This window comes from Egretta garzetta, unplaced genomic scaffold (genome assembly GCF_000687185.1).
Source record: "Egretta garzetta isolate BGI_Z169 unplaced genomic scaffold, ASM68718v1 scaffold168, whole genome shotgun sequence".
Classification (NCBI taxonomy): Eukaryota; Metazoa; Chordata; class Aves; order Pelecaniformes; family Ardeidae; genus Egretta; species Egretta garzetta.
The window spans coordinates 2,451,670-2,478,467 of NW_009260675.1; the positions used below are offsets into that span (position 1 = coordinate 2,451,670).

The 26,798-nt window shown below is 40.0% G+C and overlaps 1 protein-coding gene across 1 annotated transcript in view; it reads right to left on the reverse strand.

Moving 5' to 3' along the window:
- Positions 1-26,798, reverse strand: part of MYO16 (myosin XVI) — a gene marked incomplete at its 5' end in the record, with an annotated part of 129,700 nt that overhangs the window by 24,621 nt on the left and 78,281 nt on the right. The window contains 3 exons of the mRNA XM_009645751.2: positions 14,845-16,047; positions 17,870-18,177; positions 22,603-22,849. Of these exons, the coding sequence (XP_009644046.1) occupies positions 14,845-16,047; positions 17,870-18,177; positions 22,603-22,849 (1,758 nt within the window). The remainder of the gene's footprint in view (positions 1-14,844; positions 16,048-17,869; positions 18,178-22,602; positions 22,850-26,798) is intronic.

The window sequence follows — 26,798 nt, forward strand, 5'->3', positions numbered from 1 at the left end:
CCAAAGCTGTTCCCCAGCCAATATAATTGTAAGAGATAATTCCTTCCCAAGTGCAGGACTTTGCATTCGTTTTTTCAATAAGCTTTTAACATGTCAAAAGGCCCTGACTTCATCTTCTGCTCTGGGGTATCCCTCTCTGTCCTGCCTCCCGACTACTCAAAATACCCCTGAGCATAACAAAGGTGTCTCCTGACTTTTTATCATAATATTTCTGTTCCACACAGAGCATCATTGCACAGTGGTATCTTAGGAATACTGTGGGCAATTATAAAAGATATAGGGAAGCTCTCTGTTGACACTAAACACTTAGAAAATTCCTACTGATTCTGATTTTATTCATCAAATATTGATCTGGAATCCACTTCACCCTCATGTTTTCTCAGTCACCTGATACAGAAGTTCAGACTTTTCTCTACATTAACGTCAACTTCCCCCTGCTGCTGTGAATCCCAGCAGATACAAGTATGCACTGCTTTCTCAGCCCTTAACAACTTTCTAAAACTATCAGAAACACTTTAGGAGAGAGGAAAAGAAAAAACTATGGTCCCTACAGTTGAACATCCTCACCAACACGCTGAATGTTAGCTTTTTGTTCAGGCTTGAACTCTGCTGTTCTCACCAGATGGATGGATGATTTACCAGGTTTCAACTTTTTTGTTGGTTTTTTGGTTTTTTTTTTAAACTAACAGCGTCTTAACAGTTTCCAGCTAGTAATACATGTTATTCGAAGAGTCATGCATGCCTACTTGTGAGAGACTAGCTACAGAGAGGCATCAGCTGTAAAAGCATGGTGGGAGTTCATGGTTATAAAAGGAATACAAGCTTTAAGTGAAAACCCACAGACTCCTTGCAACAGTGAATAGCATTTGGATTATTATTTCAGTGAACTGACTTTGCCAAAAAGATATCTCTGACTCAGTCAATTTCTGCTCTGACAAATCTTGCAGTTAATGAGGATGTATGGACTACAAGGATGTACGGATGTTTGGCTTGGGGCATAATTTGCCCCTCAAATGCAGCATAGTTAATAGCTGGAAGCAATCACATGTACAGTGCTTTTAATCACAGTATGACAAATCAAAGTGTAACAATTATTTCCTTACAAGCAAGCTCTGTATTCCAATAAACCCATGATTAATTACATCAACATTACTTGAAAAGTGTAAGAGGAAAGGTTTGCAAAAGAGGCAGCTCACGAAATCCGCATTTGCTTGTTATTCTCAGTGTTTCTGGAAGAGACTGAGTTTAAAACTCATGACAAAGCCATAAGGCACAGGATGGACTGTGGAAATTTCACTTATTTTGGAAAGAAAAGTTAGAGTACGGCAATCCTGGAAATGATTTAATATATCTGCTTTTTATTTTCCTTTTTGAGTCATTATCTCACTCTTAAAAGAAGCACAAGGCACTGAAAGTCTCCATGATATAACTTTTATGTCAAAAGAATAACTTATACTCTTTTAATTGAGCTATGACTTCCAAATATCCTATTATAAAGCTCATTTTCCTCAAACATAAAATGTAGGTTCCCAAACATCATAGTTCCTTCATAAAGAGTATTTAGGCTGAATTAATGCTGTTATCACCAAATTAGAAAATGGAGTAGTATAGGCTCTATTCAGATGACAGATGAAAGCGCAATACTGAAACATTTTGAATAACTATTAATTTTGCAAGGAAATTATATATTTAGCCTATTTAATAAAGCTTAAAGCAAGGTATAAATCAATGACTGATATCAGCATTTAGGTGGAATCACCGTTCGTAGACTGTGCAGCAAGACATGAAAAAATAGCATGTCATTAAAAGCACAGCAGTAACTCACCTGGTTGGGCTGTATTTTTCTTTTCTGTCAAAGCCCTTTTTTTGCTCTCCTTTCTTTAAAAGTAGGTAAATCCATAATGTATATCTGTCCCCCTGTGTTGTTTTTTTCAAATACTTCTCCTTTTAACATTTAGTGCTCATTTACAGCCTGACTGAAAACTCATTAATAACAACAGAAGGCCTCCACTGCTTTCAGTGGGTTTTGAATCAGACTCATGCTTACCTTGGATGCTTTGTGCAGCACTGCCAAAGCACCAAGGGATTCATAATACGGGGTAAACACAGAGAGCCTCTTGCTTTGTCTATCCTGGTAATTCAAATGTGCTCAAAACCGTTCTCTGGCCCTGAGGCAAATGATAAGAGACCCATGTCTGTGCTATTACACTTTCTTGCCCTTCACAGCAGAGGGGCTGCATCCAAGTCGTCTACTGGGAATAGTCCCTGGCCTGTGCCATTTCCTGAACCATGCCCGGATCTGTCTGGCAGGGAGCCAGCCTGCCAGGGAGCCAGCCTGCCAGGTCCAAAACCTCACCAGGGACTGCTCTTGCACTCTGACTGCGCAGGGGATTGAGCTGCCGTTCCCAGGGCATTCCCTGGCAATGGCTCATTTACTAAACCAGGTCATAGCCCTTCATCTTGACAGCACCAGTCACCACAATCAGAAATATTAAATCCAACTCAGGAAAAACAGGGAAAATATGGAAGAAAAGCAACCTCAAACCAGATGGGATGGTGGGGGACTGAATGGTTGTACAGTTTCTGCTGAAGCCGCATTTAAAAGTTTCATCCTGACTATATGGGCAGAACAGGTTCTCCCTAGCTTTGCTCTGGTGTAAACAGACATCATACACCTCTCTTGATCTGGTTTGACTTGTACCTGGACCATTCTTTCAAGGCACATGTTCCTTTTCATTAATTAAACAGAGAGCTAAGGCTGAGTAACCAGCTGAGGCATTTCAGTGCCACAAGATAGGCAGGATGTACCTAGGTCCTAAAGTAGAAACAGTCTCTGTCCTGGTCAACAAAAATATCAGTCCCATAAAACAGAAGCCACAAATATTATAGAAAAAGCTTAAAAGCTTTTCCGCAAAGGAATGAAACCTACAAAAATATGTAACACATATAATTATGGAAAGAAATATATGAAGAAAGGGGGAATTGGTTCCCTTTCTTATCATTTAATGTCTTTACTAAATCCCAGGACAATGTCAAACATTATTTCTTCACTCATGGAAAACATGACTTTCTGTAACCAATAATCAATTTTAGATAGCAAGAGCCACAACTACTCACACTTTATTAGCAACTATGAAATCTGGAAAACACACATATTCTGGCAGATAAATTTATGTAATACAGGAGAAGAAGCTTTTTATACCTGGGCTACCATGGAATCTAAAAGCTAAATAGTTTGATTTCCTCAAACCCTGTGGCTGGCATCCAGGAAATTTCAAATCAAGCAGCTTGTCATTATAAACGTGAATAAAAGAGAACTGATGGAACCTATTAACCAGCATATGAAAGACAAGACATTGCAGACAGAAGGGTTTCCTGATCTCTCCTCTCAGTCTTTCTTAGGAGAGTCAGGAATAGATCGAACCCCAGCAGCCAACCCTGAATATTTATCCCATTTGCTGTGGTAAGTGGGTATTGTGAAGTGAGGGGGAAAAAAAAAAAGATAGCGACTCCAGAAATTATGCAGGGTTTGTTTTGGTTTTTTTTTTTTTTGCTGAAGGAAAGGGAGAGGAAGGTTAAATAAGAACAGGCCATTTTATTTTGGCTTGAGTGTTTACCACTATGTTTTGATGCACCTAGACAATTGCACTTGGCATTTCCTATTTTGCTCTGACTTACTGTTGAGACATTCCTTGCCCGTGACGTTTGCTGGCTACCCTCAGCACATGTTGTCTTGGGTGTCCTTTCACTGGATAAATGCATATTGCTTCAGAGCAGTTCAGTTTACCCACACGAAGTCATGCTGTGACCTGCTGTAGCATGACTGTTTACTCTGTCTGCTAAGAGCTGGAGGCAAACAGATGCATCTTATTTGCTGAAAGAAATGCAGCAGGATGAAAACTGTCAAGACAGGATTCCCCCAGCCTATTAGCGTGTACTGCCCGTCACACCCTCATAGCTGTGCTGCCGGCTGGGGCTCGTCAGAGGCAATAATTATTCATTGATTTATTTCACCTCACAAAGCCTGCCCTTACAGCAGCAATTGTCTAGGATTTCCCCCTGCGCTGATGCTCCTAGGATAGGCAGCAATGAATTTGTACTGTCGCTTCCAGCAACCTTTCTCCCTGAGCTGCGTAAGTGGAGCTATCAGATGGTGTTACAAAACACTCCAGAAGCCACAATTCTTCAATGGAGCAGGTAAACAGACCGCTGCTGCTTTGCCCTGGGAAGCTGCATTCGTGGAAGCTCTGTATGAACACCGGAAAGCAAAGAGAGGAGCCGCAGGCCATGGAGAACATCAAGTGACAAAGCTCACTCTGCTGGAGGCAAAGAGCTCCTTTGAAGAATCTTGCGTTAGCGTGACACGGATCAGGCAGAGTTCAGAAGATAAGGCTGGTAGTGAGAAGCAAGTCACTGAAGCGACTGCAGGAACACCTAGGTCTGGTTCAGCCCTTAGGAAACATCAGCTCAATCACTTTTTTGTAAATCGCTTCACAGCTATGGGAAGTATACACCTAGAACAGAAAGGTTTCTTCTGCTTTCTTCTCTTGTGGACTTGTGCTGGTGGGAAGATTGTGCTGTTATTTCACATTTATTTCAGTGAGCATCATTACAAGCTACAAACCCTTCCCTCCTTCCTAGGAGTAATGTTAGGGACATCTCTGGGTCAGGTAAACTTTCAGCGTTGGTGGGGGATAGAGATAACGCAATTGCCTTCTTTGGAGGACTTCAGATTGTTTGAATTAGGCTTGTCCCCAACGTGCGGTAAAGAATACCACTGCTGAAGTGGAGAAAACAGCCTTCTTCAATACTGGTAATGGATGAAGAATACCTGGACAGGCTGCCACCTCTCCTGCTTGAGCAAGAACTTGAAACACGTTTTTAATGCAGCAAGCGTGCTAGAGTGCAGCCAGTGCACATGTTCCAGAGACTAGGAATTTCGTTCACCCTATCTCTTCTAGGAGCAGATCTCTGCAGGCCTTGCTGAGGTCCATTACTCACCACAGAGGGCAAGGAGGGGGGCAGCACTGCTTGGGACAATCTCCTGCCTTAGGAGAAGCACTTCTTCCCTCCACATTCCCCACCTTTTCAAGTCTAATATGGAAAAAAAAAGTAGCTGATTTTACTCTGTAATAGTTTTGTTTACGGTGAGGTGTGTTGATTGGCTGACCAAAGAGTCTATTTCTTGTGTTTGTGTGGTTAAAAAACTGCTGGTGTGCTGGAAAGGAGACAGCAATTTGGTAAGAAACACAGCTTCCCTTTTTTAAACTGTTTTTTTTCTAACTCATGTGGATGCAGCAGTTCTTTTTGAAAGCAGACATTTAAGTCTGTTTACATTTGTGTGTGGTATCTCAGTAACAGAACAGCCATTACTGCTGGGCTTTAGCTGCTGTTGGAAGGAATTATGTGATGAGACACTGTCTCAACCTTCCTCCCCCTCAAACACAGTTGCAAATATTGTAAAAATAAACAAACAAAAAAACCCCAAACAAACAAACAGGCAGGGATTTGCTACTGCCAACAGCATCACATCAGTTCTATTTACTTTTCCCACAGAATACTTCTACAGAGATTTTTCAGGATCTCTCTCATACCAGCTCTGGCATCGACTGCAACGCAGAAATCTTAGCTCAAGTGACTGTGTCAGGCAGATAAACTGTTTGAGCAGATCCTGAGGGACAATCCAAGGAATATTTTTGGATGACCTGTACTGTAATCCTGCCCACCATACAGGGACGGCTATTCTGGAAAACCTCTCAGACAACATTCCCAATTTGCTTTCAAAGAGAGCTTCTAAATTAAACTTGAATTTACATATTTCTTTAGCTTGCTTTTCAGTTCATTTTGAAGGGATATAGTGATGGCCAATGACACATCCATAAACCTCGAAGCAAGAACATATGACTCTCACAGTGCAGTGTGATAAGCATCCATACTGTCCACAAATATAGCCAACCTGTGGCTAAAAACTGTCACTACATACTACTAAAATGTCAGCATTGTACTGCTACCAGCCCTTAAGGAAAGAGCTAAAAGAAATAATGAAATGTGGAACTTCAGGTCTCATTTTTTCATATGTTTTTCCTTTTAAAAATTGCACCAAGAGACCACTGAACTTGAAGGCTTCAAGTTTCCCACTCACTAGTGGGATCAGGGAGAAGACAGATGCCCCACACTGCTACTCCTACTTCCAGTGCTTCACTTCCAAACACTGTCCTACCCTCTCAACATCTGAGTGCAGATGTGTGGAGAGAGCACGAGGGTCAGGGCACCCTCATGTTTATGACCAAGTCTTTTTCCCAGTCTCTTCCCAACTGTTTTCTCCTGCTTCTCCATCCAGCCCCACAAAAAGCCGATGCTGGAACTGGAACAATAATAGAATCATAGAATAGAATCATAGAATAGAATCATAGAATAGAATCATGGACTCACTTTGGTTGGAAAAGACCTTTGAGATCATCGAGTCCAACCTTTAACCTAACCCTGACATCCCACCACTAAACCATGCCCCTAAGCACCTCATCTATCCTTCTTTTAAATACCTCCAGGGATGAGGACTCGACCACCTCCCTGGGCAGCCCATTCCAGAGCCTGACAACCCTTTCGGTGAAGAAGTTTTTCCTAATGTCTAGCCTAAACCTGCCCGGGCGCAGCTTCAAACCATTCCCCCTCGTCCTATCATCTGTTACCAGGGAGAAGAGGCCGACCCCCTCCTCACTACAGCCTCCTTTCAGGTAGCTGTAGAGGGCGATCAGGTCTCCCCTCAGCCTCCTCTTCTCCAGACTAAATAACCCCAGTTCCCTCAGCCGCTCCTCATATGACTTGTGTTCCAGACCCCTCACCAGCTTGGTTGCTCTCCTCCACACACATGGGTCTATAGTGTTTCATGGGGAGCTGCATGCATCCTGTCAAGAACTTTGGGTGATCACTGAGGGGTTGGAGTGTACATTGCTGTTGGAGACCTGAGCCAGTGAGTTTAGAGTAGCTTGGTTTTCTTATAACATATTTTTGGTTGCTGTGTAGATATTCCCCTAAATGACAACCTAACTGGTGTTGAAATGGCCACTCTTGAACTTATCTAGGTCCAAAAATAAAAAGTCAACATATTTAACAGTTAACATTTCCAGTAAGAAAAACGTTAGTAAGTTTGGGGCAAACCATTTCAGTGCTTTCCCATTTTTGAAAGACTGGACATGAAAGGGTATTTACTTCTGCACAAAATTTCAAAATGCTCGATTTTCGTTCCAGGGCAAAACAAAAACAAATGTCACAATCTTGACATTTTCTGTGAAACGGAATTATTGGTCTCTGCTGAGGCTCTATGCAAAAGGTGATTTAATGCTGAGTTGAATGTAAATAAGTTAAAAGCATCTGAACAGATTTCAGACTCAAGTTGAGAATGTAATTAGAGACTTTCACTAAAATATGTGTTCAAATTTCATTCTCCACTATGTCCCAAATGCCTGTAGTCCTGTAAAATCAAGTGATATAACATTTACTGCAAAATAGCCATATTCATGGTTTGTATCAGGAATGGAAGTGTGCTACAATTCAATTTCCTCATTCTCTCAGATACGACTAATTTCTCACATTAATGTATCGTTGGTTTACAATGAGTGATGCAGTCATTCCTGAACAAAGTCCTTCATGGTCCTGCAGCTTGGATCACAAATAAAAAATACCGAAGTCTGTTTACTATTCAAAGAAGCCCACAACACTGTTAGCACTGAGGCAACTTCCTGAACCAAAATACTAATCCTGTAAATGTCTACTTGAATAATCAAAGTCAGTATTAAATGTGGGATATTATTAAAATCTATGGACTTGAAATGCACTAAGCTGAACCAGTATGGTGTCGTTATTGTGCTCCAGTATCAGACAAGATGAAGGGGACACAAAGTAAATCCAACCCAATGGAAAGAAAGCAAAAAAGAATCAGTAATTTAAAAGGAATGCCTGCAGTTCTCAGAAATGGACCATGTGAAACGAACAGAAAAGTCGATGCAATTACTCTTCCTCAGCTTCCTTCCTGTTAAGAAGTGACTAGGTATGAACATGAGAGAGCCTGTACTGGGTCAGACCAAGGGTCTATCTACTCGAGGATCCTTTTCTGACAGCTGTAGATGCTTACAGTATAAGATCATTGTCCCCCTGTACTTGGCGCTGGTGAGGCTGCACCTCAAATGTTTTGTTTATTTTTGGGCCCCTCACTACAAGAAGGACATTGAGGTGCTGGAACGTGTCCAGAGAAGGGCAATGAAGCTGGTGAAGAGTCTGGAGCACAAGTCTTATGAAGAGGGAACCGGGATTATTTGGCGTGGAGAAGAGGAGGCTGAGGGGAGACCTTATTGCTCTCTATAACTACCTGAAAGGAGGCTGGAGTGAGGTGGGTGTTGGTCTCTTCTCCCAAGTAACAAGTGATAGGACAAGAAGAAATGGCCTCAGGTTGCACCAGGGGAGGTTTAGATCAGATATTAGGAAAATTTTCTTAGCTGAAGGAGTTGTCCAGTGTTGGAAGACACCACCAGGGAAGTGGTGGAGTCCCCATCCCTGGAGGTATTTAAAAGCCAGGCAGATGAGGTGCTTAGGGCCATGGTTTAGTGGTGGACTTGGCAGTGTTAGGTGTTAGGTTAACGGTTGGACTTGATGATCTTAAAGATCTCTTCCAACCTAAACAATTCTGTGATTGTATGATTCTATCATTGTGTAAAAAATGCAGTGATACTTCCTGCGTGATCCTGGGGCTGCACAGTCTCCTCCAACCTCTGACTGGATATAGGATTTGAAAATGTGTGGAGGAGTGCTAAGGATTTGATTTTATTTTCAATACAAGCATTTAAAATGCAAAATAAATATAATAAAGGTTTATGACAATATCAATTCTATTTTCACCTGAAATATAAATGAGACTTGATTTTTTCTTCTAATAATCTTCAGGTTAAAATTGTTTATGGTAATCACACACAAAGCCTCTTTTCCATCTCAGAACAGAAAACCAAAGCAAATTACACATTACATGATTTTAGGCTGCAAGAGGAAACACTGAAATCAACCAGGAACAGAAATGCTACAGTGAAAAAAATCAGCATAACGGAAACCCAAAAAACTCTTCAGCAGTAAAATACACTAGTTTTCAGAGATTCCAAAAGGGAAAATTATTCTTGGTTTATTGCATTTATTCTAAAACAACAGATCTTTTTTGTAAGAAATTATCCAGATAATGGCAGACTTCTAAATGAGGAGAAGACCGCAGGTTAAGGTGGTATTTTTCAGGCTGTAAAAAAGTTCATAGACATTCTGCAAACAGGAATGGCAGGTACTTTTCTCTAGACTCTTCTGACCCCTTTTTCTGTTGCAGTAATGCAAACCACAATTATTTCCTCCGAAAAATCACCCAGCATGGGCTGGATGGCCACCGTATTGCCAGCAGTTCTGTCTCCTCCTTTGTAATTTTCTGCACAGGGCACCTACAGCTAGCCAAGTATGGGCCTTTTTTTGTGACTCGCATTAAACTCTTACTAGTAGGGCTTTGGCTTTCTCCCACTTTTCTGTACCTACTGCAAGAGATTCAGACTGAGAGCTGCATGTAGTCCATGATTCACTAATCAGAGAGTGATGACTCTCCTGTGTTTAGATATCTAATATGAAAATTAGTCACACAAAGTCACCCTCACTCCCTGGTAATTAAGGCAATTATATAAACAGATATTAATCTCTTTCTGAGAAGTGTTGTGAAACTCAATTCATTAAAGTTTTAATGCTTTGAGAATTTTACTTGAAAGATGTTACAGAAGTCCAATGCCTCATGTAATCTTTCCTCCAGCATTCACAGGTAAAAGAAGATAAAAGGTGACAACACAGCTTTCTGTATTACTCATATTTTGTAAGTCATTAACTTTTGCCACCAAAAAAGTAAAACTATCGCATTGTATCCATATAATGTAGGAATAATGAGATGCAGATATGAATATTATCTTTATTAAGTTGCTTAAGAGGAAAAGCTGAGTGGCTTACAGGATAAGGGACTGGGATTTCATCTCAGAAACCCCAGTGGGGATTTAATTTGCAATCCACTGTTGAGACATTAGCTGCACAATAGCATACGCTAATCGGCTGATAGAGGGAAATTACTTACTAGCTACCAAAGGGATACCTGCCTTTGACAGGACAGCACTGCCCACACATACACATTAAATCCTGTTATTTTCCAGGTTTGGGCCAATTTCAGTAAAGAGTATTTGGCAAGCTTTAGTCCCAACTAGGTACATATAAATATCTGTATTATTTGTCAGTTGCAACTAGCTTCCTGTGACCTCCAGTGCTTAAACTGGAGAATGTGGAATAATTCACTGATATGTAAAGCTACCTGCCTTGGAAATACCTGACCTAGGAAGCAGGTAAAGAGGGGATTCATACAGCTAATAGATGCCAAAGATATTGGACTAACATTTGAACACTATCGATCTTTTTTTTTAACAACCTAATGTTTGCATGCCTTTTCTGTTGGTACTGTATAAGTTACTAAACTGTTTTGGAAAGGAACTAGCCACTGAAGCATGTATAGACTTGCATATACAGATCTACTTGCATTGAAACAGTAACAATAATTCACAAAACTTGGAAGCCTATACGTTGATGACCTACATAAAGAAAAGGTCTTCCTAATTTTATTTCTTAGGCACCTACATCTGGGATTGCAAGCTTGCACATTTTCTTTTGTTCAGACACAGAGGTCAAGCACCCGTGCCAATCTTTTCTCAACAAGCAGGAAGGAGAGACAGCATTAAGTCTTTATCTCAATAGCCTGATGGTAAGGAAATTCATCCAGGTTAAGGGAAAATCATATTTCCTTTGCTCCCTTCCCTTTAGAATCCACATGAATACTCACTCTGCCAATCTAGGCATGGATGATGGACTGGGAGTTATTCCATCTTTTGTTCTGGAGCTGAAATGATTCCCCTTTGTAGGGAATAATTTAATATCAAATATACCAATCAAGAGAAATAACACTACATCCCCGCAATCTGAGTATCATTAACCTACACTGAGGAAAAGAAAATTCTGTCCTTGCTTCACAAATATTTAATATGAAATGCTTAAACATGCAACTGTCTCTTCCTTATATAAGAAATGTCTTACATGTTGAATAGTTAAAAAGATTTGTACATTCTGCTATAGAGTGTGATTAAGGCATTGAATTGGGTTTAATGAAGTCTAGTTTGAAATCTAAGGCGCTGTCTAGAAATATCTGAGAAGGGCCTCTGCACATGACCATTCAGTTTCTATTTGTCTTGCAAACTAAAGTTCTTACTTCTAGAAATCAGGGAGAATAGAAGAAAAGTGTGCATGTGCATTATTGCTTGTCTGCGCTCAAGTCTCATTTTACATGGAGTAAAAGGAAATCCCTGTCTAACAATACAGCTGTAGCTTCAGTGACAACTCTCTTCAACCTTGGAGAAATCACTTTATCTCAGTTCTCACCTGTTACAGTTTTGCTTATTCAAACTATAAGCTCTGCAGAGCATAAAACTTCTCCGATTACATGTAAAGTATTTTGCAAGAAATTGCATACTATGTGATCCTGAGCATTGCTTGAATGAGTAGATGCTACTGTTGTATAAAAAAAAAATGTTCAGACTAGGCCACCAGGCAATGAAAATTGTTGCCATTTGATTATTTTCTTTTGTTGCCTGTGTAAAAGAAGAGTGCTCTCAGTTCAGTTCACAATAAGTCCGCAGTCCATCAGAAAACCACGAATCCGTTCTATTGTAATTCTGGATGATTATTTCCCATGGAGAGGTCAGGAGCCAAAAGGACATCAGTGTTCTCAGGCCTTGAAATTACTCCTCCAGGCAAGAGGTTGGCGGATCTGTCTGTATTGCCCTTTTATTGGCGAGGCAGCTTTTATCTCAAAGGCTGATGATCCCATACAGAAACTTACCGATTCCCATAGCTAACTCTCCTTGACTTCAAAATGGCCCACAATTTTACTTTCTGTTTTTAGTTAAGGTTGTTGGTAGGTTATAACTTACAGAAATAAAGGAAATTGCACATTACATGGCTCTAGGCTATGTCTTCAATTTTAATGAATTTCTATTAAAGTTAATTTAATGTTTTTTACCATATCATGTCCTATAAATAAAATACTACAAATGACAAAAAGAAGAAGTGGAGGAGTTTTCCAGGAACTTAACATGCATTATGCAATAGGTGATTAAAATCAGAAGGTAAGACATGGACAACTTCTACTTTTACGTAACAGAGTCTACTTTGCTGATTGCCATTTTATTACTTTGCATCAGAGGTTAAATAAAAGATTTTTTTTTCCCCAGCTGTTACCCTAGAAATGAACTGAACATGGGAAGCACATGAAAAAAGGCAAATTGTAAAAGCACGCACATACCCTCACCTTTATTCCTTTGTTAGTTTCAATCCATCTGCTGATCACTGAACTATTCATATGTAACTGCACTTAGTATTATACAGTAGCTTCCTAGCTCATAAAATATTGATTCAGGTTTTTTATCTTATATCTTTCTTGAACTTTGATCTTTCATACTTAGTGCCTTGATGAAATATTTAGAAGTACAACATTTTCCATGCGAAAGGTAAATTTAGAGGTTTTATATGGTAGCCTCTGTTAATGCACTAGCTTCAACTCACAGGAGACCCAAGCTGAACTCTATCGCGGTCACATTTAGTTGAAAATGGAGTTCGCAAAAATCCTCCATCCCAAAGAAACATTTTTTTTAAGGTAAAGGTCAGTTTTGCGACTTGGTTGGAGAAGGCTTACCATACTTCCGCACCAGGTACATTGAGAGAGCCTTGAGAAGATACATCCAAAGAGCTGACTTTAATAGCTACTTCCCAGCAGATAAAAATGTATTATCTATATAATAAAACAAGATGCCAACTTAAAAAAAAACCAAAAACCAAACCAAACCAAAAAGCCATTTTACATAATTTATAGTCATTGAATGTTATCAGGTAATTTTGCCAAAGCAAACTAAACTACTGCAACATCTTCTTTACAAATTTCATCAATTCATATACACAGAATAACAAACAAGGCATTCTCTTGAGGTTGAGAACTGATGAAGTCTCAGTTCATAGCTCATGGCTGATTGAATTCAGCATCTAGGAACATACAAGGTCCAGCTAAAGCTTTTCCAATGTCTGGAGGACGCACAAGGATTCTGGACACACCATGGTTTCTCTGATAGCTGGTAGGAGCCTTTCTCCCAGTATAAGTCTCTTGTCTTCACCTAGCCACTAACTTTCGTGAAACCTGTAGAAATTCAATTAGTTTTGAGATGTTTATCTCCTTGTTGCATTTGGTTGAAAGGGGTTTTGGCTGAAGGTTGCCGAGATTCATAGGGACAGAGAGATAGGGTGGCACACAGACAGACATACACATATCCAGAGTAAGCACAAACGCCTGCTTCTGTTCTATTAAAATTGCACAAATCAGGGTATGATACCGAAATCGATGGAGGAGTATATATATATTTTTAAAAATGGATAACCAATAAGAAGATGTTCTATCCCATTCTCTACTTTTTTGTTTTATATTTCAAAAATAGGACTTCATATTGCCCATGCGCTGCACACAGCTCTTGATTAACATGACTGTTTGGACAGACAGAAATGAAGAAGCAGAAAAAACAGTCTAGACGTTTATCATTCTGAATTTTAAATTAACGAAATTTTGTGTTTGGGAGATGCGACTAGAGAGAGAAGTTTCTGTATACAGTGCACTGACTATTTTACATAGGAGACTTTTTAAATCAGAAAAGTAATGTGAAGACTGGAGTCAGTGTTGTAACTGATATGCAGAGTGGGGATTTACTTCAACTTTAATCACTTAGAAGCAACAACTCTACTAATTTAATCATCTAGGCTTTCCTCATACCCAATGGAGAAAGATATATGGGAGGAATTAAACTCTCAGAATGACTGTCTCTTCATAGTCTAAGGTTTTGATGTCTACATATCCAGCTTTTAGATGGACAAAGTTAGGTCTGAAGCATCTCAGCCTTACAGAGCAGGTAATTGTTAACATTAGGATGAATTTTCAGTATTCATAAGATCCGCAGATTTGTTCCAGTAACAACATTAAACCCTTCATTACCTGGACAAGGCAAATAATTAAGTGGCACTGTCTGAGGACTGTGGTCTCAAAAACCTTTAGCAAAACGGCAAGCTTTGCTTCTTTTTACAGTTGGCTTTTGCACTATATACAAAAGATGTTCTCCAGGTGCCAGAAAGCCAGGATACCAAGTATTCTCTGGGTATGTACATAAGTGTACGTAAATGACAGGAAAGGTAAGAAAAAAATGATAGAAAAGGGAAATAAATATAGTTTGCTGCACTGTCTCAGCTTTATTTAGGAGAATAATAATGGCTGTATCACTAAATTCAGAATTTCATGGAAATGAAATGATGAAACCTTAAAAGAAAGTCTTGAAATTAAAGTACATGGTATCTACCAGACACCTAGCCATATATTTCAGTCAAAGTATTCCTATAGATTTAGGCCATAAAATCATTTTCCTATGATGTAACATCTGTGTTTATTTTACTGAGACTGCTGGAATGCTAAAAATAATCCATTTAAATTTGTGTCATACAAACATTTTGGTAAAAGAAAAGTTGAAATCTCACAGAAAACCTGCAATCTATTTTCTATATGCGTTTTTATGACTACAACAGATCTTTCTTTAAAAAAAAAACAAACAAATGACAGTTTTGTTTTGCATTTCTACCTACTCTATCAGCTTCCAATGTAAGAAAGTTTTGGTGCAGAAGAAATGCAGTATACAGAAGCACAGAGATCTGTCTTACCTTCTGGCTCCCTGATCTTGCGTCCTGCTGCAGATTTTCGTAGCACACTCCGTCCTGAGTTGAACAAGCTAGTTAACTCATCAAGGGGACTGGTCAAAGACCTTGAGTTTGTAGGGCTGTATGGAAACGAAGATGATGAATTTGAGTTCAATTTCCTGTGATCTGCTCTTGCCACCTTTGGGGAGTAAGGCAGTTTGGAGAATGGAGAAGATGAGCATCCAAGCTGAGCAGGATTTGGTCTCTGAGGTACTTTTGACAGATCTGAGTTTGTACCTGTTTTCCCTGTAGTAATCAGAAAACTAGTACAAGGCTCTGGAGGAAATGCAAAATGTGTGGAAGCCCGGTAGGAAATAGGAGGTGGTACAGGAGGAGGGGGTGGTGGGAGAGGAGGAGGTGGTGTGGAAGGAGGAGTCACTTTGCTGGAAACATTGAACACAACCAAGCCTGGAGATGCTGGTCTTTCATTCTCCCCTTTCTGGCTTTTGGAGTACTGTGGTGATAATGGACTTGAACCTTCTGACTGTACAGGGTATTTTAGGTTGGTTTCCAAGACAGGAAGCTTTTTGACTTCCAGTGGTGTTAGAGGTGATTCATCGGAAGCAGGTGAACATGTGACAGGGGTTGGAGGGAATACAAGAAGTGGTGGCCTGTGGGGGAGCAAGTTAGGAAAAGGGGCTGGAATGTCACATGAGTCTTTGTAGATCAAAGCTGCTTGACTGTTTCCATCCAATGTTCCATCTTCAACGTTAACATTTTTTTTGCTTTCAAACAACAGAGGAGGAGATCCAGTCATTACTGGAATTATTGCATTACCATTGCTTCCTTCTTCTGGTAGAAAATACTTCATTTCTTCATATACAGACTCTCCTTGTTCTGGGCTTTCTGCTTCAGCAGAATTGCTTTTTGTTGCATTCCCTACCATTTCAATATAGACAGGCTCATTTTCCTCCTCTTCTTGTGACATATAGAGACTCAACATGCCATGTTGTGGCACATCAGCAGAAGCTGCTCTCTGTACTGTCACAGTGTCATAGCCACCTGGTTTAGCTCCTGTGCTTGCCTGTTTTACATCCCCAGGCTTTTGGCTAGGTATTTCTTCATAAGAGCCACTAAGTTTCGTATTGGGGCTTCGTTTTGGTTTTCTGGGAGGTATTTTTTTCATGGTACTATAGTCATCACTGTGTGGCCTTGGACGGGTCAGTACTAGAAAAGTGAAAAAGGACTCTGTTATTAACAGATCAAAGTCAGTTTTTTCTTTCATAGGTCTAGTACTTTAAGCCTTCAAATGTTGCCCATATAGTTTTACAATGAGCAGCAGTCACAAACACAGCGATTCAGTCAAAACTATAAATATTTCCAGGAATGAAATGCAGAACTTCCAGCTTCCAAACAACAAGCTTTTGCTGCCTGGGCATATAATCTGCTTTGGTAATCTCTAGTGCCGCTAAAAGATGAGAACACCCGAGGAGATATCTTTTGAATCCGAATGTTCACTGCAAGGTCTGTAACACATGGAGCTATGTGCGTGTTACCCCTTCTGTCCCAGGGGAGAGGGGCATGCTTTTAACTAGGAGCTTCAGCATGGTGCTACTTTGACACTATGTTATTGCCAGCAACTGAAGTATCCCCCTTTTGTGCAGTATCTATAAAACTCTAATTGCAGGCAGATATTATGCTCATCCCTTCTTCTTTTGTACTGTAGGTGTGGAAATAATTTATAAAGTTAGGGAATCCCATAGCCTAAGGGCAATTCCCCAACTGAGTATAGAGTTAACTAAGCTAGGTATCTTTTCACAGCCTTCAGGCATGTGGAGGGACCAGATACCTAGGTGACTGGTCTTTTAAGATCAAAATTCGATGGTGTACACCAGGGCTGGTTTTGGACAAAGACTCGGGAAACTGACATAATTCTTGGAAAATGAGGATACAGCAGGGAAACTGGCCCCATTGTTTCATAGATATGAGAAAAATTCCAGAGTTGTTTTGTGAGTGTATACAAGCATTAGTGTTAAGACCACACACGTATATATAAATTGTCATTCTTTCAAAAACCTCTGCTAGAGCTCTTGGGTTAAATCAATCACCTCTTGCAGAGCTGGGCACAGAAAGCTGAAACCACTACAGAGCTCCTTAAGCTATACTAGTTTAAAAGTATATTGGACGCAGTTCATCTCTCCTTACACAGAGCTTGAATGAGCAAGGAAGAGGTTAAGAAAAATGGACTTGCATCTAATGAACTGGACACAAGAACAGTAATTATTTTGCAAGAGGGAGCTGCAAAGGTTTCCATCCATTGTATGCAGGATTAGAGAATGGTTATACATAGCTTTAAACCCAACCTGAAGGATCTTCCCTGATAAGCCTAGAGGATCCTTTACACAAAGCATGACAAGTCAGGCTTATCAAGGAAAAGCAGAATGCATTCCTCCCCTCTGTCTTCTACTCATTCATTTCAAGGGTGAAGGAGAATAGAACAACTGAATTCAAACCTGTTCTATATGCACTATACTGCATTGAGAAGCTTTGGGACTTTCACAGCACTTTCCTCCTAAACGAAAAATTCACTGTAAGCAAGTTATGGTACGAACATAAACCACTGAATGCAGAAGTTATTCATGTGAACACACAGAAGAAGGAGGCGAAAGTTTAGTGTTTAACTTGGTGAAATTCAAGATTCCACTATTCTGGTTTAGTGATGCAAAGTACTCTAACATACAGTTTAAAAGGTGAAATTAAATGGTCAGTGGGGTAGAATAGCTCAAGTTGACAGAGGCCATTTGTCTCGAGAGGGAGTTCTGCAAATAGGCTTTGGGTGTTGACAAACTAGGCAATTAGAACATATGAGTATTATTTGCTGATTTGGAAACAAATGACAAATTGACTAATTTTATTTACTGCCACTGAAATATTTCAGGGAAGCGGGACTTTTCAAAGGCGCTTGACTGTGTTTAAAAGGATCAAAGTGAAAAGAATAAATCAATAACCTAGAGTAACGTTTGCGACTGTGTCTCCCTTTATGCCTAACCTTCATTAGCGGTTTCCTTAGAAGCTGCCGACAAGCAAGCACTAACAGCCTCGTACGAAGCGCTCAGTCGTGTGTTGGGGTCCCTCTTTGGTTTGGGAGGCGGCTGTTTCCTTGGTGATGGCAGGCTATTGCTATCGTCCATGCTGAACACCGAGTGCAGGGAGGGGGATCTGATGGATGACCCAGCCGCAGAATGTACCAAGCCGTCCACTGCCATGGGGACAGGGACGGAGCTGGAATGAAAGTGCTTAGGCGTTCGACAGCCGGCAAAGCTGTCCTCAGAGACCTTCCCACCCTTGTCTTCAGCTCTGAAAACACAGAAAAGAGGCCCAGATGCATTATTCAAGCGATAACAATGAACCTGTTCATGCAAACATAACAACAGCTTTTTGGTAAACAATCCCACAACTCCCCTGCTGTGTCGAGGGGACGCGTGTGGTAATCTTCTGGCAAACAAACCCAGATCGAGCCGCTAGCTTTCTTCCATTTCCTGTTTCATGACAAATCGGGACACTGGCCCTTTTTCACCCAAATGCAGCCTTCCTTAAGCAGTTTCATACTGTTGATCAGACATTCACTGAATGAATTGTTCACACTTTGATTGTTACACACAATCAGAAGCTGGCTTTTCAATCTGAATGATAATTTCTGGGAAATCCATTTTAATAGAAAGTTACTGAGGCAGCAAATGCTGAGCCTTTATCATTATTTTCTAAAAAGACAACTATAAATTCTATTTAGATAATGCAAATCTTTAAAATATTAGATGACCTTTTTAACCAGCTACATTGGCTGCTTGAACAATTCCACCCAGATATCTGCATATCTTCCTGTTTAAGCTTAATTATTAGTTATCATTTTAATAATATTAATTTTGACATTATGTTTCATTCTTTCAATTGCAGTTTTGGAGGTTTACTTATTCCAATTTTTTCTTTTTTTTTTTTTTTGCCATTTCAATACATAGTGAGAAATTATGTTTATCAGCTGCTTCCTACAAATTGATTTTTAACAAAAACTCTTCTAACATTTCATTCCTCCAAAAATCAAAGCGTTGAAAACCTTTTAACTTAGAGTGGTAATGTATTAGATAGAAGATCTCTATAGCGCCATTTTACAAACAAATCCTGGAGCATTTGTTTTTTTAAATTGTATTTCTGCATGGCAAATCACCAGCAGAGCTGGAATTCATGCACAGGATATAGCCAGCTGCCCATGTACTAAATGAAATAGCTAAAGATGAAAGCATGGTGCTCGGTGGATAATTTGTTTTCACTGTAATGTTTAATTACAGCCTTTCCTACAAAGGCATTTCCTCCAGTATGTAATCACTGGGATATTTGAAACTAATTAAGCAGATGCACTGCCATTTTCACTTTAATAAAAGTCACTGACAAAAGCAATGAAAGCAAAGGGAGTTGTTCTGGATGAAAATTAAGTTCCTATGGAAAAATAAACATTTATATGTCCAGCGAGTTAAAATGCTATAGACACATACCTATTAACTGCATATGCTACTTCTGCCTATTCAGCTGTCTGAGAGAAAAGAGATCAGGGATTCAGTTCATAGAGAAAGGCTCTCCAGCATTTGCTGGATTTGTAAAATAGGTACTCCTGAACACTCTGGCGGTAGCTAAACAAGAAACATTTGCCTATTTTTAAATAAGAGGAAAGAATCGGGGGCCCAAGTTAAATGTCTATGTGCAAACACAAGTAGCATGGGGAATAAACAAGAGGAGTTAAGAGATAGGCACATGCCTGCGGGGCTATGACCCTATTGGCATCATGGTGTCATGGTGGGACAGCTCTTATGACTGCAGTGTTGGAATGGAAGGCTACAGGCTCTTTAGGAAGGACCGGCAGGGCACATAAGGAGGGCATGTCACCCTCTGTGTCAATGACCAGTTGGAGTGCATGGAGCTCTGCCTGGGGATGGATGAGGAGCTGACCGAGAGCTTATAGGTCAGGATTAAAGGGAGGGCGGGGACACATGACATTATAGTGGGGGTCTGCTACAGGCCACCCAACCAGGAAGACTGAGTGGATGAGGCCCTCAGTAGACAGATAGGAGCAGCCTCACATTCTCTGGAAGGAAATGGGCAACCTGGTTACCTGGGATATGGAGAAGGCTGAGGTACTCAAAGACTTTTTTGCCTCAGTCTTCACCAGCAAGTGCTCAAGCCACACCGCCCACGTCGTAGAAGGCAAAGGCAGGGACTGGGAGAATGAAGAACTGCCCACTGTAGGAGAAGATCAAGCTCAAGACCACCTAAGGAACCTGAAGGTATGGAAGTCCATGGGACCTGATGAGATGCATCTGTGCGTCCCGAAGGAACCGGTGGATGAAGTTGCTAAGCCACTGGCCATTATATTTGAGAAGTCATGGCAGTCCAGTGAAGTTCCCACTGACTGGAAAAGGGGAAAGAAACATACCACCCATTTTTAAAAAGGGAAAAAAGGAAGACCTGGGGAACTACAGGCCAGTCAGTCTCACCTCTGTGTCCAGCAAGATCATGGAGCAGATGCTCCTGGAAACTGTGCTAAGGCATATGGAAATTAAAGAGGTGATTGGTTACAGGCAACATGGCTTCACTAAGGGCAAATTGTGCCTGACAAATTTGGTGGCCTTCTATGACGGAGTTACAGCACTGGTAAATAAAGGAGAGCAACTGACGTCATCTACCTGGACTTCTGCAAAGCATTTGACACTGTCCTACACACCATCCTTGTCTCTAAATTGGAGTGATGCGGATTTGATGGATAGACCACTTGGTGCATAAGGAATTGGCTGGATGGTCATACTCAAAGAGTTACAGTCAATGGCTTAATGTCCAAGTGGAGACTAGCAAGCAGTGGCATTCTTTGGGAGTCAGTACTGGGACCAGTGCTGTTTAACATCTTTGTTGGAGACATAGACGGTGGGATTTTGTACATCCTCAGCAAGTCTGCCAATGACACCCAGCTGTGTGGTGCAGTAGACACACTGGAGGGAAAGGATGCCATCCAGAGGAATCTCAACAGGCTTGAGAGGGGGGCCTGTGTGAACCTCATGAGGTTCAACAAGGCCAGGTGCAAGGTTCTGCACATGCATTGGGGAAATCCCAAGCACAGGTACAGGCTGGGCAGAGAATGGATTGAGAGCAGCCCTGAGGAGAAGGACTTGTGGTGGTTGTTGAGGAGAAGCTCAACATGACCTGTCAATGTGCGCTTGCAGCACAGAAAGGCAACTATATCCTGGGCTCAATCAAGAGAAGCGTGGCCAGCAAGTCGAGGGAGGTGATTCTCCCCCTCTACTTCACTCTTGTGAGACCCCACCTGGAGTACTGCGTTCAGCTCTGGAGCCCCCAAAATAAGAAGGACATGGGCCTGTTGGACCAAGTCCAGAGGGGGGCCACAAAGATGATCCGAGGGCTGGAGCACCTCTCCTGTGAAGACAGGCTGAGAGATTTGGGGTTGCTTAGCCTTGAGAACGCTCCAGAGAGACCTTACAGCAGCCTTCCAGTACCTGAAGGGGGCCAACAAGAAAGCTGGAGCACCTCTCCTGTGAGGACAGGCTGAGGGAGTTGGGCTTGTTCAGCCTGGAAAAAAGAAGGCTGCAGGGAGACCTGATTACGGCCTTTCAATACCTAAAGGGGGCCTGTAGGAAAGAGGGGCAAAATCTTTTTAGTAGGGCCATCTGTGACAGGACAAGGGGTAATGGTTTTAAACTAAAACAGGGTAGGTTTAGACTGGATATAAGGAAGAAATTCTTTACAATGAGGGTGGTGAAACACTGGAAGGGGTTGCCCAGAGAGGTAGTGGAGGCCCTATCCCTGGAAGCATTCAGGGCCAGGTTGGACAGGGCTCTGAGCAACCTGATCTAGTTAGCGGTGTCCCTGCCCAGTGCAGGGGGGTTGGACTAGATGACCTCTAGGGGTCCCTTCCAAAGCAAAACATTCTATGATTCTATGATTCTATGACATTTACAAGGGTATGTAGTGATAGGACAAGGGGTAATGGCTTTAAATTGAAAGAGGGTACATTTAGATTAGATACAAGGAAGAAATTCACTATGAGGGTGGTGAGGCACTGGAACAGGTTGCCCAGGGAAGTTATGGAAGCCCCATTCCTGGAAGTGTTCAAGGCCAGGTTGGATGGGGCTTTGAGCAACCTGGTCTAGTGGAAGGTGTCCCTGCTCGTGGCAGGGGGCTTGGAACCAGACGATCTTTAGGGTCCCTTCCAACCCAAACCATTCTATGATTCTATGAATCCTCCTCACAATCAATCTACCTAGTTCACTGTGTAATCAGGATTTCTTAGTCTGGACTTTATTGTATTTTAATGCCTTCCTAGCTGTTTTTCATTATCTTGGCAATTTCCCAAAGCTGGAATTTTAAGTTAGAGGATTTTTTCTTTTGTTTGTTTCATTTGATAAAGGTTCAACTATATTCTATTTATCATAGAATTAAAAAAATACTTCTGTAAAAAATAAATGCCTCAGAGACTTGAATAAGTTCCTATAAAGCTCAGTGTCCTCTGAGTAGGATATTAGGGTATTTTTAAGTTTGTAGACTTAATTACCTGCTATACAGAAGAAAAAAAAAATAGAGCTTAACATTGATTCGGGCTGAGTACATTCTTGAGAATCCTCTTGCAATTCCTCAGTCATTTCTACGACTTTCTAAGCAGGGAAGGAAATCACTAAAACTGAAGAAACGCTTCAATTCTTCACTGTAGATGTCTTCTCATCTTACCTTTTGTGGCCTTCTTCTGGTCTGTTTCTAGCTTCTAACTTTTCCCTGTGGTAAGCAGCGTTCATCTCATTGCGGAGCCGGTCATTCTCCCGAGCAATGTCAGAAGCATTTTGAATGACCAAGGCATCATATGTTTTCAATCCCATATCCTCAGCGTTCTGCAAGAAGCTTTTGATTGAGGTGACCTCTTGCTGTTTGATGCTCATCTTCTGTAGCAAGCGCTGGCGAGCTAGAAATCCTCTCACAACTACCGTAACAGAAGGAGAAAATATGGACCAATGACAGACAACTAATTAATTGGTGAATAACTTAATATTATCACGTGTCCTGCTGTAAACATGAGCAAATCAAGTTCAATCAATGTCTTATGCAAAGAATGGAAGAAATGTGATGGAATATAAATAACATACTAAAATGGAACTCTTTCTGTTTTCTACTGCCAGTGCTTAAAACAAAGTATTGACAGTAAATTCATTCATAAATTTGAGCTATCACTACTCAAAATGTTTACTTTCACTTTATGTTATTTTTTATTACATTACAAGTGGAAACTTGGATGTATATATGCTACAGATTGTGAAAGCACACATTTACACTGCAAAGGTCAAAATATAATTTGTTTCAAAATAAAACCCTGAATAAATGCTTGTTGCATTGAATACAGTAGGAATTAAATGATCATTTGCTTTTGGTCAACTTAAAAAAAATGCTTTAAATATTTCAGTGTGCGCCTAAAGAAAAATTTAAAAAGACACAAGATTTTTAAATGAGATTTAAAGACATTTTGTTGCTCATTTCCTTTCAGCAAAAACAATTAGATTAATTTAATGCAAATTTCTCAAATGTATCTATCTGTCACATCATGTCTGCATTATTCACTTTAAAATTTTCATCTGCATTGCATCAGTTTTATGTATCTATTAGGCCTATTTTTTACACTCTTTGTCAGTCTTCTGTTGGGAGAAGATTTTGGTGTGTCTCCTATAATAGCTTTCTGTAACTACTTCCCTAAGTATGTACAGTCATTACAACAAACTGATCAACCCAGCTGATCAGAAACACAAGGCACAGGGACCTCCACGGCCATGATAAATTTGGCACCAAATTAATCACTCCATGTGTAACAGGATGGCATTAGTATTCTCTGAGCGTATGTTTTGGCTTAAAGGGAAGAGATACGCTAACTAAAGGTGGTGGTGGGGGGGTGTTTAAATTCCACAAGATCCTGATTCTTTCCAGATCTAGAACAACTGCTGTGTACCTCGCAGGGAAGAACCCGGTTTAGAATTATTACCTGTTGTCTGAAATGCTGTTGATTTTCAGTACATCAACTGACATGTATCAAAAATAGGTCAAACTTCATCAGTGCTCATTATGGTTACTCTCAGTCTGGTCATTGAAAGTTTTCAAAAGTGAAGTCAGCAGGCAATAGCCTGCATAAGATGTTGGTTTGAATTTGGGGGAAAATACTAAAAATATTCGTACTAAGACTGAAAGGTAAAAATATGTTAAAAGGCATTAGGCCTTTTTAACACAGTCATTAAGTTTCAGTCTTAGGAACACTGCAGAACAACATCGAATGACAGAGAGTCAAGCAGAATTAATCTAAAGGAAAAATGTAAACAGAAAGACACAATTAGTCTTCTACGAATGTAAAATGTTATTTAATAAAATAAACCGCTAAAACAGAGGGCAATGTACAGTATTTTCTACCACCTTGTGTGGCCTTGTTTAGATATTTAAAATATGATTTTTTTTAGAGATGCTCAGTGAACAGCTGATGAAATGTAAGAAAGGCTAATGCTAACATACTAATAGTGCTCCTATCCAAAATTCACTGGGTTTGGAACCATTTGAGTTCAGGTACTTTGAGATTATTTATAATGGACAACTTTGAAGCTTTACATTTTTATAATCACAGCCAGCCATGCCATTTTCAATCCCTTTAGTTACATTTTATAAAATCTGACTTCTTTAAACCTTGAAACATTAATGTACTTACCCAATTTACTTGAAAAAGAAATTAATAGCACAGTTATTTGTTGACAATTTTATGAGAGTACTCATAGTGGATATACACATTACCGAGTCTGAATTCATAATGTTGCTGTTGCAAAGGTAATGAATACATGCATAGAACATTATCAGAGTTCACTGCTCACAAATATGAAAAATTCAAAAGAGCTTAATAATCAAAAATTGTTCCCTCACTTCCAATATTTTCTTTAAACTTATCTGCTCAGCAGCAGATGATAGGGTATTTGACAAATGGTTAAGCATCAAATCCTAAATGACTTTGGAAAAAAGCCCGTATTTTAAAATAACATTTTTACAAGTGTGTGTGTATGTGTGTAGCTTTACCTTGACAAAAAAAAAAAAAAAAGTGTTGGTAACACCACTAAAGTTGGTTAGGAAAAGGAAATACAGAGGTCAGTCCTCTGGTAGGTTTCTTAGCAGGCATGAGGAATGCAGAGTAGCCTGCTAAGACGGTCCAGTAAAATAATATCTGGACAGCTAGCTGGAGCACTTAGGGACTGTACAGCTATTCCGAACTATGTAGTTTCATCAAGATCGAGATGTTTTGCAGAAACAGTCAACAAAGTTTTGCCAGGAAGGGTTGGCAGACAGACACCCCTCTTGTCTTTTGCACACATTTTCATAAACAGAGTAGCTCAGGTTTTCATTCGAAAATGGACATTTCACTACATTTCCTTCTCTGTGAGAACATTTGAGTGATTTTGTCTTCAGTTCAATACAGAACAAAATCAATTTCATAGCCTCAAAAACTGCCATGAAATGAAATTGTCATCCCTTAGACCTTTACTGCTCAGTTACATCTACTACTGTATGGGTTCTAAGATCGTCTTCGGAAGTTGTTCCTCGTTTATGTAGATCTCAAATAATTCTCACTTATGTAAATTAAAATACTTGAGGTTAGCACCCTCAGGACAGAAAAATATCTACTTCTTTACAGTTCATCTAAGGATAAAGATCAAAATAATTGAAATTCAAGTAGACCATGGATCTGGGTTATGTGAGAAATGTATTAACTATTGTGTATACAATGTATTAAAGTTAATTCCTAATCTGCATGAGCTCTAATGGAAGACCTTCAGCATGATGGACTTTCCTATAGGTACAAACAATTTTCCCAGTGATTTAGTAAGGTAAAATTTTCTCACATACAGTTCTTATACCCATGAAAAAAATATGACAAAGTCCCTAAACTCACAGATCTGTTTTTAAATAAAAAGTGTTTCTACACATGCTTTCACTTTAGTTTGACCCCTTTCTTTGCCTGCTTGAGTTAACTTTCAGATAACAGAAAAAGACTTATCTGGTTTGGTTTGGTTTGGTTTGTTTTTCCCAAAACCTACGGGAAAGCTGAAGGGATTGCTAGTAAGACTGAGGTAAAAACAGTTGATAAGAATTTGGGACAAGACCTGTTTTCCCTGGGTATATGATAGTATACATGATACATAGTATCATGGGTATATGATAGTACATTTTAAGTCTGATACAGAAATTATTGACTAGTTTTGCTTTTAGCCAATATGATACCAGGAGAGATTTATCTTCCAAAGTCCTCTGGATGCAAACGATAAGGGGAGAAAAATGTGAATATGCAGCAGGACTGATACCATTACTCACTATGCCAGTGCAAAAGTCTACGGATCCCAATTTCTGGACTATGTAAGAACAATGCACAGGTACCCTATCCTATTCCCAACCTGCCAGAGCTCTTTGGCATGCTAATTCTGCAAGTTTACAGTTGTACCTATTTGCAAAGGGTAGCTTATTTCATGAGCTAGCATCGTGAATTGGGTGTCTAGCTACTCCTTACTCATGCAAGTTCCTGATTTTCTCATGTTTCCCACACCATAAAAAACATGCAGATGAGCCATAGCTTTGAAAAAAGCTTTGTACACATAGTTTTTGTGAAAATTACTTTTCAAGTTAGCTTAATTAAGGAGGGCTAGCAGCAAAAACAAAATAAATATTTTTGTAAGAAGCCAAGACCTATTATCTTCATTCTTCAGGCAGGGTTTGGCCGATGACTGTTCTCTTACCTCTGCAAAATATGGACATATCTATGGATGTTTTACATTTTGGTGTAGGGTTATATTAAAGCACTCTCCTTGCAAATTGGACTCTGAAAGGTAAATATTTCCTTTCTTTAAAAAGTCAGCATGAGA